The sequence below is a fragment of the Lissotriton vulgaris genome, chromosome 3_1, assembly GCF_964263255.1.
Source record: "Lissotriton vulgaris chromosome 3_1, aLisVul1.2, whole genome shotgun sequence".
Taxonomy (NCBI): Eukaryota; Metazoa; Chordata; class Amphibia; order Caudata; family Salamandridae; genus Lissotriton; species Lissotriton vulgaris.
In genome coordinates, this window is record NC_141689.1 from 1050437444 (window position 1) to 1050449698 (window position 12255).

General features: G+C 44.6%; 1 protein-coding gene across 2 annotated transcripts in view; it reads right to left on the reverse strand.

The window, feature by feature from the left end:
- SH3GL2 (SH3 domain containing GRB2 like 2, endophilin A1) overlaps window positions 1-12255 on the reverse strand; it is a 702686-nt gene that overhangs the window by 7555 nt on the left and 682876 nt on the right. For both annotated transcript variants that reach the window (XM_086961467.1, XM_086961468.1), the window contains exon 8: window positions 2278-2405. In XM_086961467.1, coding sequence (XP_086817593.1) covers window positions 2278-2405 — 128 coding nt within the window. The remainder of the gene's footprint in view (window positions 1-2277; window positions 2406-12255) is intronic.

Below are 12255 nucleotides of genomic sequence, written 5' to 3' on the forward strand. Positions count from 1 at the left end.
ATGAATGTGGATCTGGCGCGCTGTACAGTGGGCGTGAAATCAGGATAGACTGAAATGTTTTTATCTTCAAATCGTATCGGTGCTTTCTCCCTGGCCGCACGCAACACAGTGTCCCGGTCTCTGTAGTGAAGGAGGCGCGCGATCAGGGGACGAGGGGGCGCCCCCGGTTTGGGGGGCCGAGGAGGCATCCGATGTGCCCTCTCCACGCTGTACAGGGCAGTGAGATCTTCTTGGCCCACCAGCGTTCGTAACCAGTCCTCCACGAATTGGGTGGGGTTCCTCCCCTCGCTTCTCTCCGGAATGCCTAAGATGCGGACGTTGTTGCGGCGCGCTCGTCCTTCGGCCTCGTCCACCCTGTCCCAGAGATGTTTGAGCTGTTTCTCCACTCCCTCCAACCTCGTGGAATGCTCCGTCTGTTGTGGCACTAGGTCATTCAGCGCTATCTTCTGCTCCGCCACTCGTTCCGCCAATTTGTTATGGTCCGCCCTTAATAGCGATAGGCCAGTCGCCATATTGTCTATACGCGATTCCAGGGCTTCGCGAGTCGCTCGTATCTCATTGAGGATAAGGTCCAACTTTGCGTCCTGGGACCTTTTTCCAGTCGGCGCAATGATGTCCATGTTGGAGGAGGCCAGCGGGTCCTCGGAGCCCGTGGACTGCAGGTCCGCTGCAGCGCCCTGTTCATGAGTCTTGCTCCTATGTTTGCCCATGGATCTTGTTAGCAGGGTGGCGCTGGAAAGGGCACAGCAGATCGCCGCCGCCCACCCTCGTGTCTACTCTGGACGCCGGACCGCGTCCACCGCAGGATCAGGGTGTGGTGGTCAAGGGTGAAAGTAGCGTAGACCCAGGGTTGGCAGGGAGTGCGTGGAATCTCTGTCCGTGGCGTCGGTATCGGGATAGGCGGCTTCCACAGGGGGGCCCCGTGGGCAGAAGTGACCTTAGCTCCCAAGAGGACAGATGAAGGGAGAAAGACGGCCTGCTGCAAATGTCAAGTGAGTCGGCCTCACGCAGGAGCACTCGAGAAGTTTGGGCCAGCGCGTGGTGGCAGGTCCGCAGCGCACGTGTCTCACCCCCATACCACTGGCTGGGGCCGGCTGTCTGGATATCCAGGGTCTGCTGTCCACAGTCCGCTGCCTGCTGCCGGGCACACTGACCCCAACAGTGCGTCACTCCGTGTGAAATCCCAGTCGCAGTTCCGCCGATCGGCAAGTGTGTGGGCCAGAGAGATGTCTCAGCGCAGGGCCGGGGACACTTTCCGTCCGGGACTCAAAGACAAGATGGCGCCGATGATACTGCGTTTGAGGCCTGCAGTGCCCGGGGGGTCCGGAGCAAGTAGTGCCGGTGTCAGGTGCCTGGCGCCGCCCGTCCCACAGTCCCGGTCAGCGCAGCAGATAACAGGCGGCTCGCTCACCGTGTAGGCTGGTGGCGAGCCGGTCAGCCGGTCAGCCGGTCAGAGAAAGCCTCCGCTCGTTCCGCAGGTCCCCCAGCAGGGTGGCCGGGCAGGGCTCCGCAGCGGAGAGGGGGGCCGCAGGATCGCTGCAGGAGCAGGGCGCCTCTTCAATGGCGATGTCTGCCGCTGGTGTCCGCCTCTGTGTTCCGGCGCGGAGTCCCGATCGGACCGCGCCAGAGGCTATGGGAAGGCCGGGGAGATTGCCCACTTGAGCCCGGGGCTTTACCACGAGCAGCAGGCCGCGGCCGAAGCAGCCATGTCAGCGCGTCAGCAGAGCGGGCAGAGTGGAGAAGCACCGCTCCGCTTCCAGCAGGACACCTCCGGGGGCCTCCGGTACAGCAATCAGGTGGGTTGCAGGTGGGGGAATCAGGATAATTTGCTTGTGTAGAGGACTACGGACGGAGCTCTAGAGCTACACGTCCACCATCTTCGGCTCCAGGCCACGCCCCCCGAGGTGAGGTCAAGTATATGCTAATGTTGATCGGCAGCATATTCTGAATCATGCAAAAGGCATTCACTGAACTTAGGTACAATTTGTTTTCTGTTAATATGTTGAAAGCCATGATCTGGTAAAAATGCCACAGGAAAACTGTATGCTCCCTGTGGGTTCATATGTGCAAACAAAATATGTCAATAAAGAACAGTCCCTATCAAAACAAAGCAACATTTCATCTTCTTTGAAAAGCAAATCATGAATTCAATCAATTGCTATGCAGTTGGCATAACAATCTGGACCACTTAAGAAGATTACTGATGAATGACGTACTTATGAGACCTTCTGAAAAAGGTGTCCATATAAACAATGTTGTCCTTCTGTGATAATTTACCTATTGGTTTAGGAGTCCCAGCACTGGAAAGACCTCCATTGTGCTGACTGTCAGAAGTAACAAATTCAAGGCTCATGCGGGGCTTCGGCTGGTACTCCCTTCTGGGTTGGTTTGCAGCTTCTTTGATTCTGAAAAATAAATCTTACATTTAGTGTATTTCCTTCAAGCGCATTGAGTTTGCAGCCAGTTTCATCTTGCTTATCACAGCTCATTATAATAAATATAAAGAATATAACATTTAATACAATAACAGTTAAGTTGAGAAAAGAAAACACAATAATAACAACGTTCAGAAGGATGGAACTGGGGGATAGGAAGAAAGAAGAAGAACTAATAGTTTTTTAATACCCTAAGGCATCCTAGGAGACAGAGAAAGAACAGACACTGCAGGCAATGTAGCAATCTAACAACTGCATTGCTACTAGTAGTATTCAGTTTATCCGTTAAAGATCTTTACCGCATCATTGCTAAAGAACATGTATCAAGCAGATCTGACATGTAACAAAATATTTAATTCATATCTTATTTAAAATTGATTTAACATTGTTTTCATTTCATGTTTCTCATATTCTTTTCATTAGAAATTTCTGAAAATTGACTGAGGGTTCATCCTGCCTCGTGATACTCCCCATTCTATTTGTAATATACCAGAAGGTAGGTTCAGAAGCAATCTCTTCTGACTAGACACCCTAGGGAGACAAAGAAGGAACTGACACTGCTGTCATTTAACAATTGCATTGTTTTCAGTGGAATTCAGATTCTCCATTGAAGAACTTTACAAAATCATTGCTAAAGAACATTATTAAACCAAAGCACACATGTGTAACAAAATATGTCATTCATGTATTATTTACAGTGGATTTAAAATTGTTCTAATTGCATGTTTCTCATATTGTTTTTCATTTACTGTTTCAGAAAAAAAGTGAACCAATCACAGCATGAATTTGGACTGATTGAAAGAAACAACAAGACATGAAACCAAATGTGTCTGTTGCAGCACAGAGTCAGTAATAATAATTTGCAAATGTTTTACTATGAATAATTCAACTCTGAAGGTAATAGCATCGATCAAGAGATATGCATAACTAAGTGAGAATTCCATTAGTAATACCATTATTTAAGAATACACATTTAAATCCTTCCACACAGCTTGAATTTGTAGCTGCAAATGCATTTACACAAATTTTAAGATCTTCATGTACTAAAGAATTTAGTAGCTACAAACCCTGTAATATGCAAAATATTAGGGTTACAACTACAAAATTGAGTTTTCTATGTAATAAACCCCTTTTGCGAATTGGAAAACCTTTCTCAAATCGAAAAGGCGTTTTGCAACTCATTTCAAATAGAAATTAGGAGGGGGAAGTGAAAGGGGCAATCCCTCCTAATTGTAATTCACAGTGAAATGTATCAAACGTTTGTGACTACAATTGTGGTTGCAAACCATTACAAAAGCTACAAAGTTATCAAAGGAGATGGTAACTGATTCACAAAGGCAAAGCTGTGCTTAGGGGAGAGCTTCCCCTTTAGAAATCTTGTTGTGTGGCCTCCGAGAGGAGCAGACAGATCTCATGAGTCTAAAGCATGTTCCCTTCCCTCCCACCAATCACCAAATGGAAGTAGTTTTTTCTTAAAGCAAGCAGCACTGGTTCCTTTCAGGAACACTGGCTGCTTTACACAATGAAAAGCTTCCCATTTGGAAATGCAGACACTGGGATTGTGGCATGTGGTTCTATGCAGGTGACCATTTTTGTATTCATTGGAGCCAATCACATGAGGTCGCAAAGAGTGACCGGAATAATTAATATTCATTAGACAGTTCCTTCTGTGACCACCCATTCAAAAGGGATTTTTCAGGGCAATCTATTAGTACACAGGTTGCATCTCAAGATTACAGACAGGTCGAAAACATTTCAACCACTATTTGCAACCAGATTTAGGGCCTTACGTGTTTTACAAGTTTGGAGCATTTGCCAAAAAAGTTGTGGATGTCCCCTTCACTGTACTGTGTGCATTGAAGTCAATGTCACTCTAAATATGGCAGACATATCTGACAATTGTGGCAGTTTTCCAGCTCTATCACACTCTAAAAACGGCCCTTTGGCCTTTCAAGGGCAGGAGTTGTGTTGTTAAGGAAGTGATTTTTCCGTGGTGAAAAATATTAATCCATCAGGGAAATAGTGCCCACACCGTCATCCGCTCCCCCTCCCAACTTCATGCACATTCCCCTTACAATGATTACACTGGACACATTGTTCATGGGTAAAGAACTGCTGCAGGTTTATTTTCATACAACAGGAGTATGCCTTTTTTGGGTTATCTTACGGGTGATCCAGGGAGGGCAACCCCTCGCTGGATGAGCCAGCCAGTACGGTGGGTCGACGCCCGGACAGTGCAGCACCTTGTTGATCCTTATCTTACACTCCCGCCCCTTCACGCCCCCCCCCCGGGCCTTCTGCTGGGATATCATGAATCATGTTTGAAAGAAAACTATTATCTAATGCTTTTCCCACAGTGGTTTGGAAGGGGATCTATAAGCTAAACTGAAAGCATATTTTCTGTAAATTCACATTATCTTTCCCAGTCATGTGAGAATGAAGTCTGACATTCTCAGTTAAACATGTACATCCAACAAGGACAGAGACTGTCAGTTGATTCCTTTGTGTTCTACTGCAGCCTCCTAGAGTGTTCAAAAGAACAACTAGAGCGCTAACAGTCCTACCTATTACAAAGGTATGGCACATCTGAAGCCATCTTGATTGGAATAAAGTGGTAACTCTTAAAACATTTAATTTAAAAAGGAACAAAATGAGGGGGTATATTTTGCCATATAAAGTATGATTAGTGCTGCAGAAAGAAAAATTAGGGCACATTTTGAGTGACTTCTCAAATCCTCTTCTATTTCATAAAAAAATTCTGACATGCAGTCTCCCAAGATGGCCACCAGAGACAAAAGAGCCCAAATGTAGCCCAAATATCACCCAGATGTAGCCCAAGTATAGCCCAATGACAGAATGTCCCAGAGTGTTCTAAAGAACAACTGAATGAATGAATGAATGAATGAAGCAATACTTGTATAGCGCTATCTACCCGGAGGCCTCGTAGCGCTTATGACAGAAACTCAATTAGCAAGGGCTCAGGGCAGGTCAACAGAATGTAGTATACAAGTGTGTTTTTAAAGTTTTCCTAAAGGAGAGATGGTTTAAAGTTTCCCGCATAGGCAGAGGAAGAATGTTCCATAGCTTTGCCGCAGTGTGTGAGAAGGAGCGGCCACCCCATCGAGCCTTCTTGACTCTGATGGGAGTAGCCAACTGGGAGGAGCTGGACCGAAGAGAACGAGATGGAGACCAGGGACTGAAGAATTGCAGGGCCAGTGCGATGGAAGGCCTTGTGTAAAATACACATGGCCTTAAATTGTATTCTTCCAGCTATAGGAAGCCAGTGAAGTTCCCTCAAAGCATTCCTCGCTGACTGCCAACGGGGAAGGTTGTAGAGTAAACGGGCTGCACTGTTTTGGGCGACTTGGAGCCTATGGATGGTATAGGCAGGAGCTCCCATGTAGAGGACATTCCCGTAATCCAGGCGAGATAGTATAAGGGCCTGGATCAGGATCCTCCTTGCCTGAAATGGGAGCAGAGGGAGCACCCTCCGTAGCATCCTCATCAACCCAAAACAGGTAGCCGCAGTCTTCGTAGCTTGTACCGAAAAGTTCAGGTCGGTATCAAGCCAAATCCCTAGGCTTTTTATTTGAGGTTTGGGCGTAGGGGGTGGGCCTAGACATGGAGGCCAGGAGGATGCAAAGCCCGAGGGGGAGGAATTGCCCAGCAAGATGACGTCTGTCTTCTCCCCGTTGAGTTTTAAACATGAGGATTGCATCCATCTGGAAACCGCCTCCAGACAGGAGCCTAAGGTGCTGGACGATCCCTCCTGGTGGTCTAAGGAGACCACCAGTTGGGTGTCGTCTGCGTAGGTGACAATACGCACACCAAAGGGATGGACTATCCTGTCTAGGGGCTCCATGTAGACATTAAACAGAGTGGGGCTCAGGGAGGAGCCCTGAGGAACCCCACATCTGAGAGGGTGTTTAGGGGATGTCACCTCGCCCTCGAAGACCTGAAAGAAGCGGTCAGCCAGGAAGGATGTCAGCCATTCTAAGGCTGCGCCCGACACACCCATGTCCGCCAGGCGTTGTAAGAGCGTGACATGGTTGACTGTGTCGAACGCAGCACTTAGATCTAATAAGATAATGGCGACCTTTCCACCCTGGTCCAACACAGTTCTAGCTTCCTCCGTTACCGCTAGGAGAGCGGTTTCGGTTCCATGTCGAGGGCGGAACCCTGTTTGGGAGGCACGCAGGAGCCCGTTTGATTCCAAATGGCTCATCAGGATGTTGTTCACGTGCCTCTCCAGTAGTTTACTCAGCCAAGGGAGCAAAGAGATAGGGCGATAGTTCGCCAGGTTGTCCTGGTCCAGGTTGGGCTTCTTCAACAGAGCCCTCACCATTGCGCACTTCCATGACGGGGGTACGGATTTTGTGGTGATGGAGGTGTTGAGGACGTCCAGTACAACCGGGCGGATTATGTCCACTACCTTCAGAAGGGTCTGGGGGGATGCTGAGTCACTGGGTGAACCAGAGGTAATTTGAGAAATAAGTCTGTCCAAAGTAGGCATATCTAAAAGAGGAATGGTATTTAGCTGGCAAGGAGTAGCAGTGGACAGGAAAGTAGGGGAAGAGGGGTCCGGGGTGCTATCGGCTTCTCCAAAAGAACAGTATATAGTCTGAATCTTTTGGGAGAAAAAATTCGCCAAGTTGATGCAGCGATCCTGGGCACCCTCCACGGAGGGGCATTCAGTTGGGGGAGAGATAAGGGTTTTTACGATTTTAAAGATTTCCCTTGGGGCATTAGCGGCAGCCTCGATTTTGCTGCCGTAATAGGAGGCTTGTGCTGTTTTTTGCTCCAGTTTATAGAGCCTGATTGTTGCTCTATAGCTAGCCTTCTTGTCTTGGGAGTAATCTTGTCTCCAGGCTCTTTCATATTTCCAACAGAGTTGTTTCCTAGATTTAAGGTTAGGAGTGAACCAAGGAGCAGGTCTCAGTCTTTTAGTGGCATTGGTAACTCGCACAGGGAGGACCATGTCCAGAGAGGAAGAGATCCAGCTGTCGAATTTATTGGCTGCGATATTGGCATTCAGGGCTTTTCTCGGGGGGTCTCTGGCCAGTGCAGTTTCCCATTCGGAGAGGGGGAGTGAAGACCACTTCCTACCTCGCTGTTTAGCAAGATGACAAGTGGGGATGGGAGAATATGTATGCCAGATAAAAGGAACCAAAAAGTGGTCGGTCCATGGTAACGGAATCGGGGTTAGCACTGTAAGATCGTCACTGTTGCTATAAATGTGATCCAGAAGATGGCCTCTATTGTGGGTTATATGAAATCCTTTTTGATGAAGATCCAGTGCTGAAAGGTTAGAGCGGAGCGTATTGGCTGCTGTATTGTGAGGGTCATCAAGATGCAGATTAAGGTCCCCCAGTAGAGTGAAGTTGGGTGAAGACAGCACAATGCTAGCAGCAAGATCAGTTATTTGAGCGATGGAGTTTTTTAAAGCACCAGGAGGGCGATAGGCTAATATTCCTGAAAAGGTAGTAGTAGGGGAGAATTCTAACGAAAAATGAACACTTTCGCAGGTAGGTGAGGTGGTAGGGGTAATACGGCATTTATAATTGTCTCGATAGACAATAGCCAGTCCCCCGCCCCTCCCAGTCTGACGATCCAGCCTCTTGAGTGTAAAGCCCTGGGGAATGGCCCACCCAATCGCTGGATCGTTGTCTAAGTGAAGCCAAGTTTCCGTTAGGAAAAGTGCGTGGGGGTTGAGCTCTTCAATCATTGTGAGCGCTAACAGTCTTACTTATGACAAAAGTATGGCACACCAGAAGCCATCTTGATTGGAATGAAGTGGTAAGTCTGAAAACATTTAATTTAAAAAGGAACAAAATGAGGGGGTTCATTTTGCCATAGAAAGTATGATTAGTGCTTCAGAAAAAAAAATTAGGGCACATTTTGAGTGACTTCTCAAATCCTCTTCTATTTCATTAAAAAAATTCTGACATGCAGACTGAAACATGCACTTTGAATACCAGCAGCAGACTTCCCTGGTGAGCAGTAGCTTTACTACAGTGATCTAATGAGCAACTAGAGTGCTAACATTCAGAATATGGCAAATGTGTGACACATCTGAATGCCTTCTTGATGGAACCAAAGTAAACAAGCATTGAAAATGCAATAGATCTCGCCCTCGTTTTAAGTTAAAGCCATTCTGTTAGTAATGAGGTGGCTTTTTAGCTTTGCTTTTATTAGTGTTTTTCAAACTTTCATGTAAATAACATGCATATGTAAGCATATATGTTATGTATGCATGCATTTATATTTGTATTTATATAGATATGCAGATTATATATGTTTATATATGTATGTATATATAAATGCATATAAATGCATATGCATATATATATGTGTATATGTGTGCGTGTAGAGAGAGGTAGAGAGGTAGAGGTAGAGAGGTAGAGGTAGAGAGGTAGAGACTAGTAGAGAGAGGTAGAGAGGTAGAGAGTAGAGAGTGAGTAATATTGAGTAGAGAGTGAGTAGTAGAGAGTAGTAGAGAGCAGTAGAGAGAGTAGTAGAGAGTGAGTAGTAGAGAGTGAGTAGTAGAGAGTAGTAGAGAGTGAGTAGTAGAGTGAGTAGCAGAGAGAGAATAGTAGAGAGTAGTAGAGAGTGAGTAGTAGAGTGAGTAGTAGAGAGTAGTAGAAAGAGAGTAGTAGAGAGTGAGTAGTAGAGAGTGAGTAGTAGAGTGAGTAGTAGAGAGTGAGTAGAGGTAGAGAGGTAGAGAGGTAGAGAGTAGAGAGTCAGTAATAGAGAGTAGAGAGTTAGTAGTAGAGAGCAGTAGAGAGAGTAGCAGAGAGTGAGTAGTAGAGAGTAGTAGAGTGAGTAGTAGAGAGTAGTAGAGAGTGAGTAGTAGAGAGTGAGTAGTAGAGAGTAGTAGAGAGTAAGTAGTAGAGAGTGAGTAGCCGAGATAGAGAATAGTAGAGAGTAGTAGAGAGTGATTAGTAGAGAGTAGTAAAGAGTGAGTAGTAGAGAGTAGCAGAGAGTGAGTAGTAGAGAGTGAGTAGTAGAGAGTAGTAGAGAGTGAGTAGTAGAGAGTGAGTAGCCGAGATAGAGAATAGTAGAGAGTAGTAGAGAGTGAGTAGTAGAGTGAGTAGTAGAGAGTAGTAGAAAGAGAGTAGTAGAGAGTGAGTAGTAGAGAGTGAGTAGTAGAGTGAGTAGTAGAGAGTGAGTAGTAGAGAGTAGTAGAGAGAGAGTAGTAGAGAGTGAGTAGTAGAGAGTAGTAGAGAGTGAGTAGAGTGAGTAGTAGAGAGTGAGTAGTAGAGAGTAGTAGAGAGAGAGAGTAGTAGAGAGTGAGTAGTAGAGAGTAGTAGAGAGTGAGTAGTAGAGAGTGGTAGAGAGTGAGTAGTAAAGAGTGAGTAGTAGAGAGAGAGTAGTAGAGAGTGAGTAGTAGAGAGTAGAGAGTAGTAGAGAGTGAGTAGTAGAGAGTAGTAGATAGAGAGTAGTAGGGAGTGAGTAGTAGAGAGAGAGTAGTAGAGAGTACTAGAGTAGTAGAGAATGAGTTGTAGAGAGTGAGTATTAGAGAGTAGTGGAGTAGTAGAGAGTGAGTAGTAGAGAGTAGTGGAGAATATTCCAAAGTTTGGCACAGCACCACTTGCACAACAAGTCCAATCAAATCATATCACTTAGAGTGCTTATTGAAGCACTGAATCTTGGTGTATATTCAAATGCTTTTATTTTCCTTAAGTTTATGTACCACAGCCAGCCGACACGTTTCGTTCTGTACAACAGAACTTCTTCAGGGCGTTCTTATTTCCTTCAAGTTATGTCGGTATCCTGTTGTCATATAACTAGATATTTCTTCCAAATGTTAGACGAGACATAAGTACATTCTTATTCAAAGAGAGTAGGTATCAATTTTACCCACACAATTCGGGCAGACTTGAGTAATTTATAGCATCCTCAAAGTCAGTCTTTAAAAAATTCCAAAGTATAGGACATGATAATCCAAATCCAAATGTTTCTCAAGAAAAGTCATTTTCAATCGTTCGGAATATCGGCGTTTGGGCAGATATGACCCACGGACACGGTTTATGACTTTTCTTGAGAAACATTTGGATTTGGATTATCATTTCCTATACTTTGGAATTTTTGAAAGACTGACTTTGAGGATGCTATAAATTACTCAAGTCCATGGATGCTGCTGGGAACGCCCCCAGTAACACCCATTGCACACCCCTTTAACGCAGGACACTGCGTTAAAGGGACTGATATTTATCAGGCAGGATTACGCCACAAAAAGTGGCTTAGTCCTGCCTGATAAATATCACTCAGTCTTTTGCGCCACCTGAACGTCACAAAAAGTGCATCATTCATGACATGGTCAGTGACATCACTGATGGCATCACTGATGACATCTCAAATGACATCACTGATGACATCAATGATGACATCATCCATGTGACAATCAAATACACCTCATCACACACTAGTATAATCTTTCATCACTCACTGTAAAATAGAAAGTGCCATATTTGAAACCATTGACACACCAATAGAAATTTCTAAACACCCACTCAGTTATTCATAGAACTATACACACATCTAATCACTTACCTGTAGATTCAGTGTTATATGCAGTGAATATTCAACAGAACACTATCAAATATACTTTTACGCCTATTTCAACATTACACACGAGCACACATTGTATTCACTTATAAAGACATCCTATGCAAACAATTGATTATACTTACATTTACTCACCTACACGCTTATACAAACACCACTTCATCTATTTATATAGATAGTAACTCACACTTAGTGTGTAATAAAATCACTATTACAAGTATACAGTTATCCATATAGTGATTCATACAATCACTAAGTCTTAGGCACACTTAATTAGATATAACTGTCACATACACTGCCTTTTTTTTCAAGTTTCATGGAGATGTACCATTGAGAGAAATATTTCATCACCACCACACCCATAAACATATACACTCACTGAAACAACTGTTATAACATGTAGTCTTAACCTCATATACCTACTGAATGAACGATTCACACATTTTTTGGCAATCACACACCCCCACCAAACGACATAGACATTCATTTACCCATATAAATACTCAGTTAGGAAACCAATAACAAATATAGTCTTTAACATAGCAATTAAGACAAAGCAATAAAGACTTTCACACAGTTTAGTAACTACACATTATATATAGTGAGACTCTACAAATTAGTCAAGGAAACAATCAATGACACTGTTACTAAATCCACCATCCACACATTTATATTTACATATCCACTCATTCTTCAATGCAGAGTAGTGTATTTATAATACATATTTAAATATCAAAGCAAACCACATTTACTGGATGATGTCACTGACCATGTCATGAACGATGTAATATGTGACATCATCAGCAGTAGATTGCGGGCGCGCAAGTTATAGTGAGTACAACTAACTATAACGGGGGAAGTTCAATGGTTTTGTATGAGTAAAATGTCCAGCTAAATATGATATATATATATATTTATATATACGTGCACAGACGTGCGAGGACATTCGCGTTCATGAGCTGCATGCTGATTGTCTGCCAATGTCTGTCAACACTCCAAAACAGAAATTGTTGGCAGCCATCTTGTGCCTTGGTAGACTGAGGCAGGGGAAAGCAGAAAAACAAACGTGTAGAACTCAAAAAGGGGGCAGGGTAGAAGCACCCTGAGATGTCATTTGAGATGTCATCAGTGATGTCACTGACCATGTCATGAATGATGTAATATGTGACATCATCAGCAGTGGATTGCGGGTGCGCGAAATATAGTTAGTACAACTGACTATATAGGAGCAATTTCAATGGTTTTGTATGAG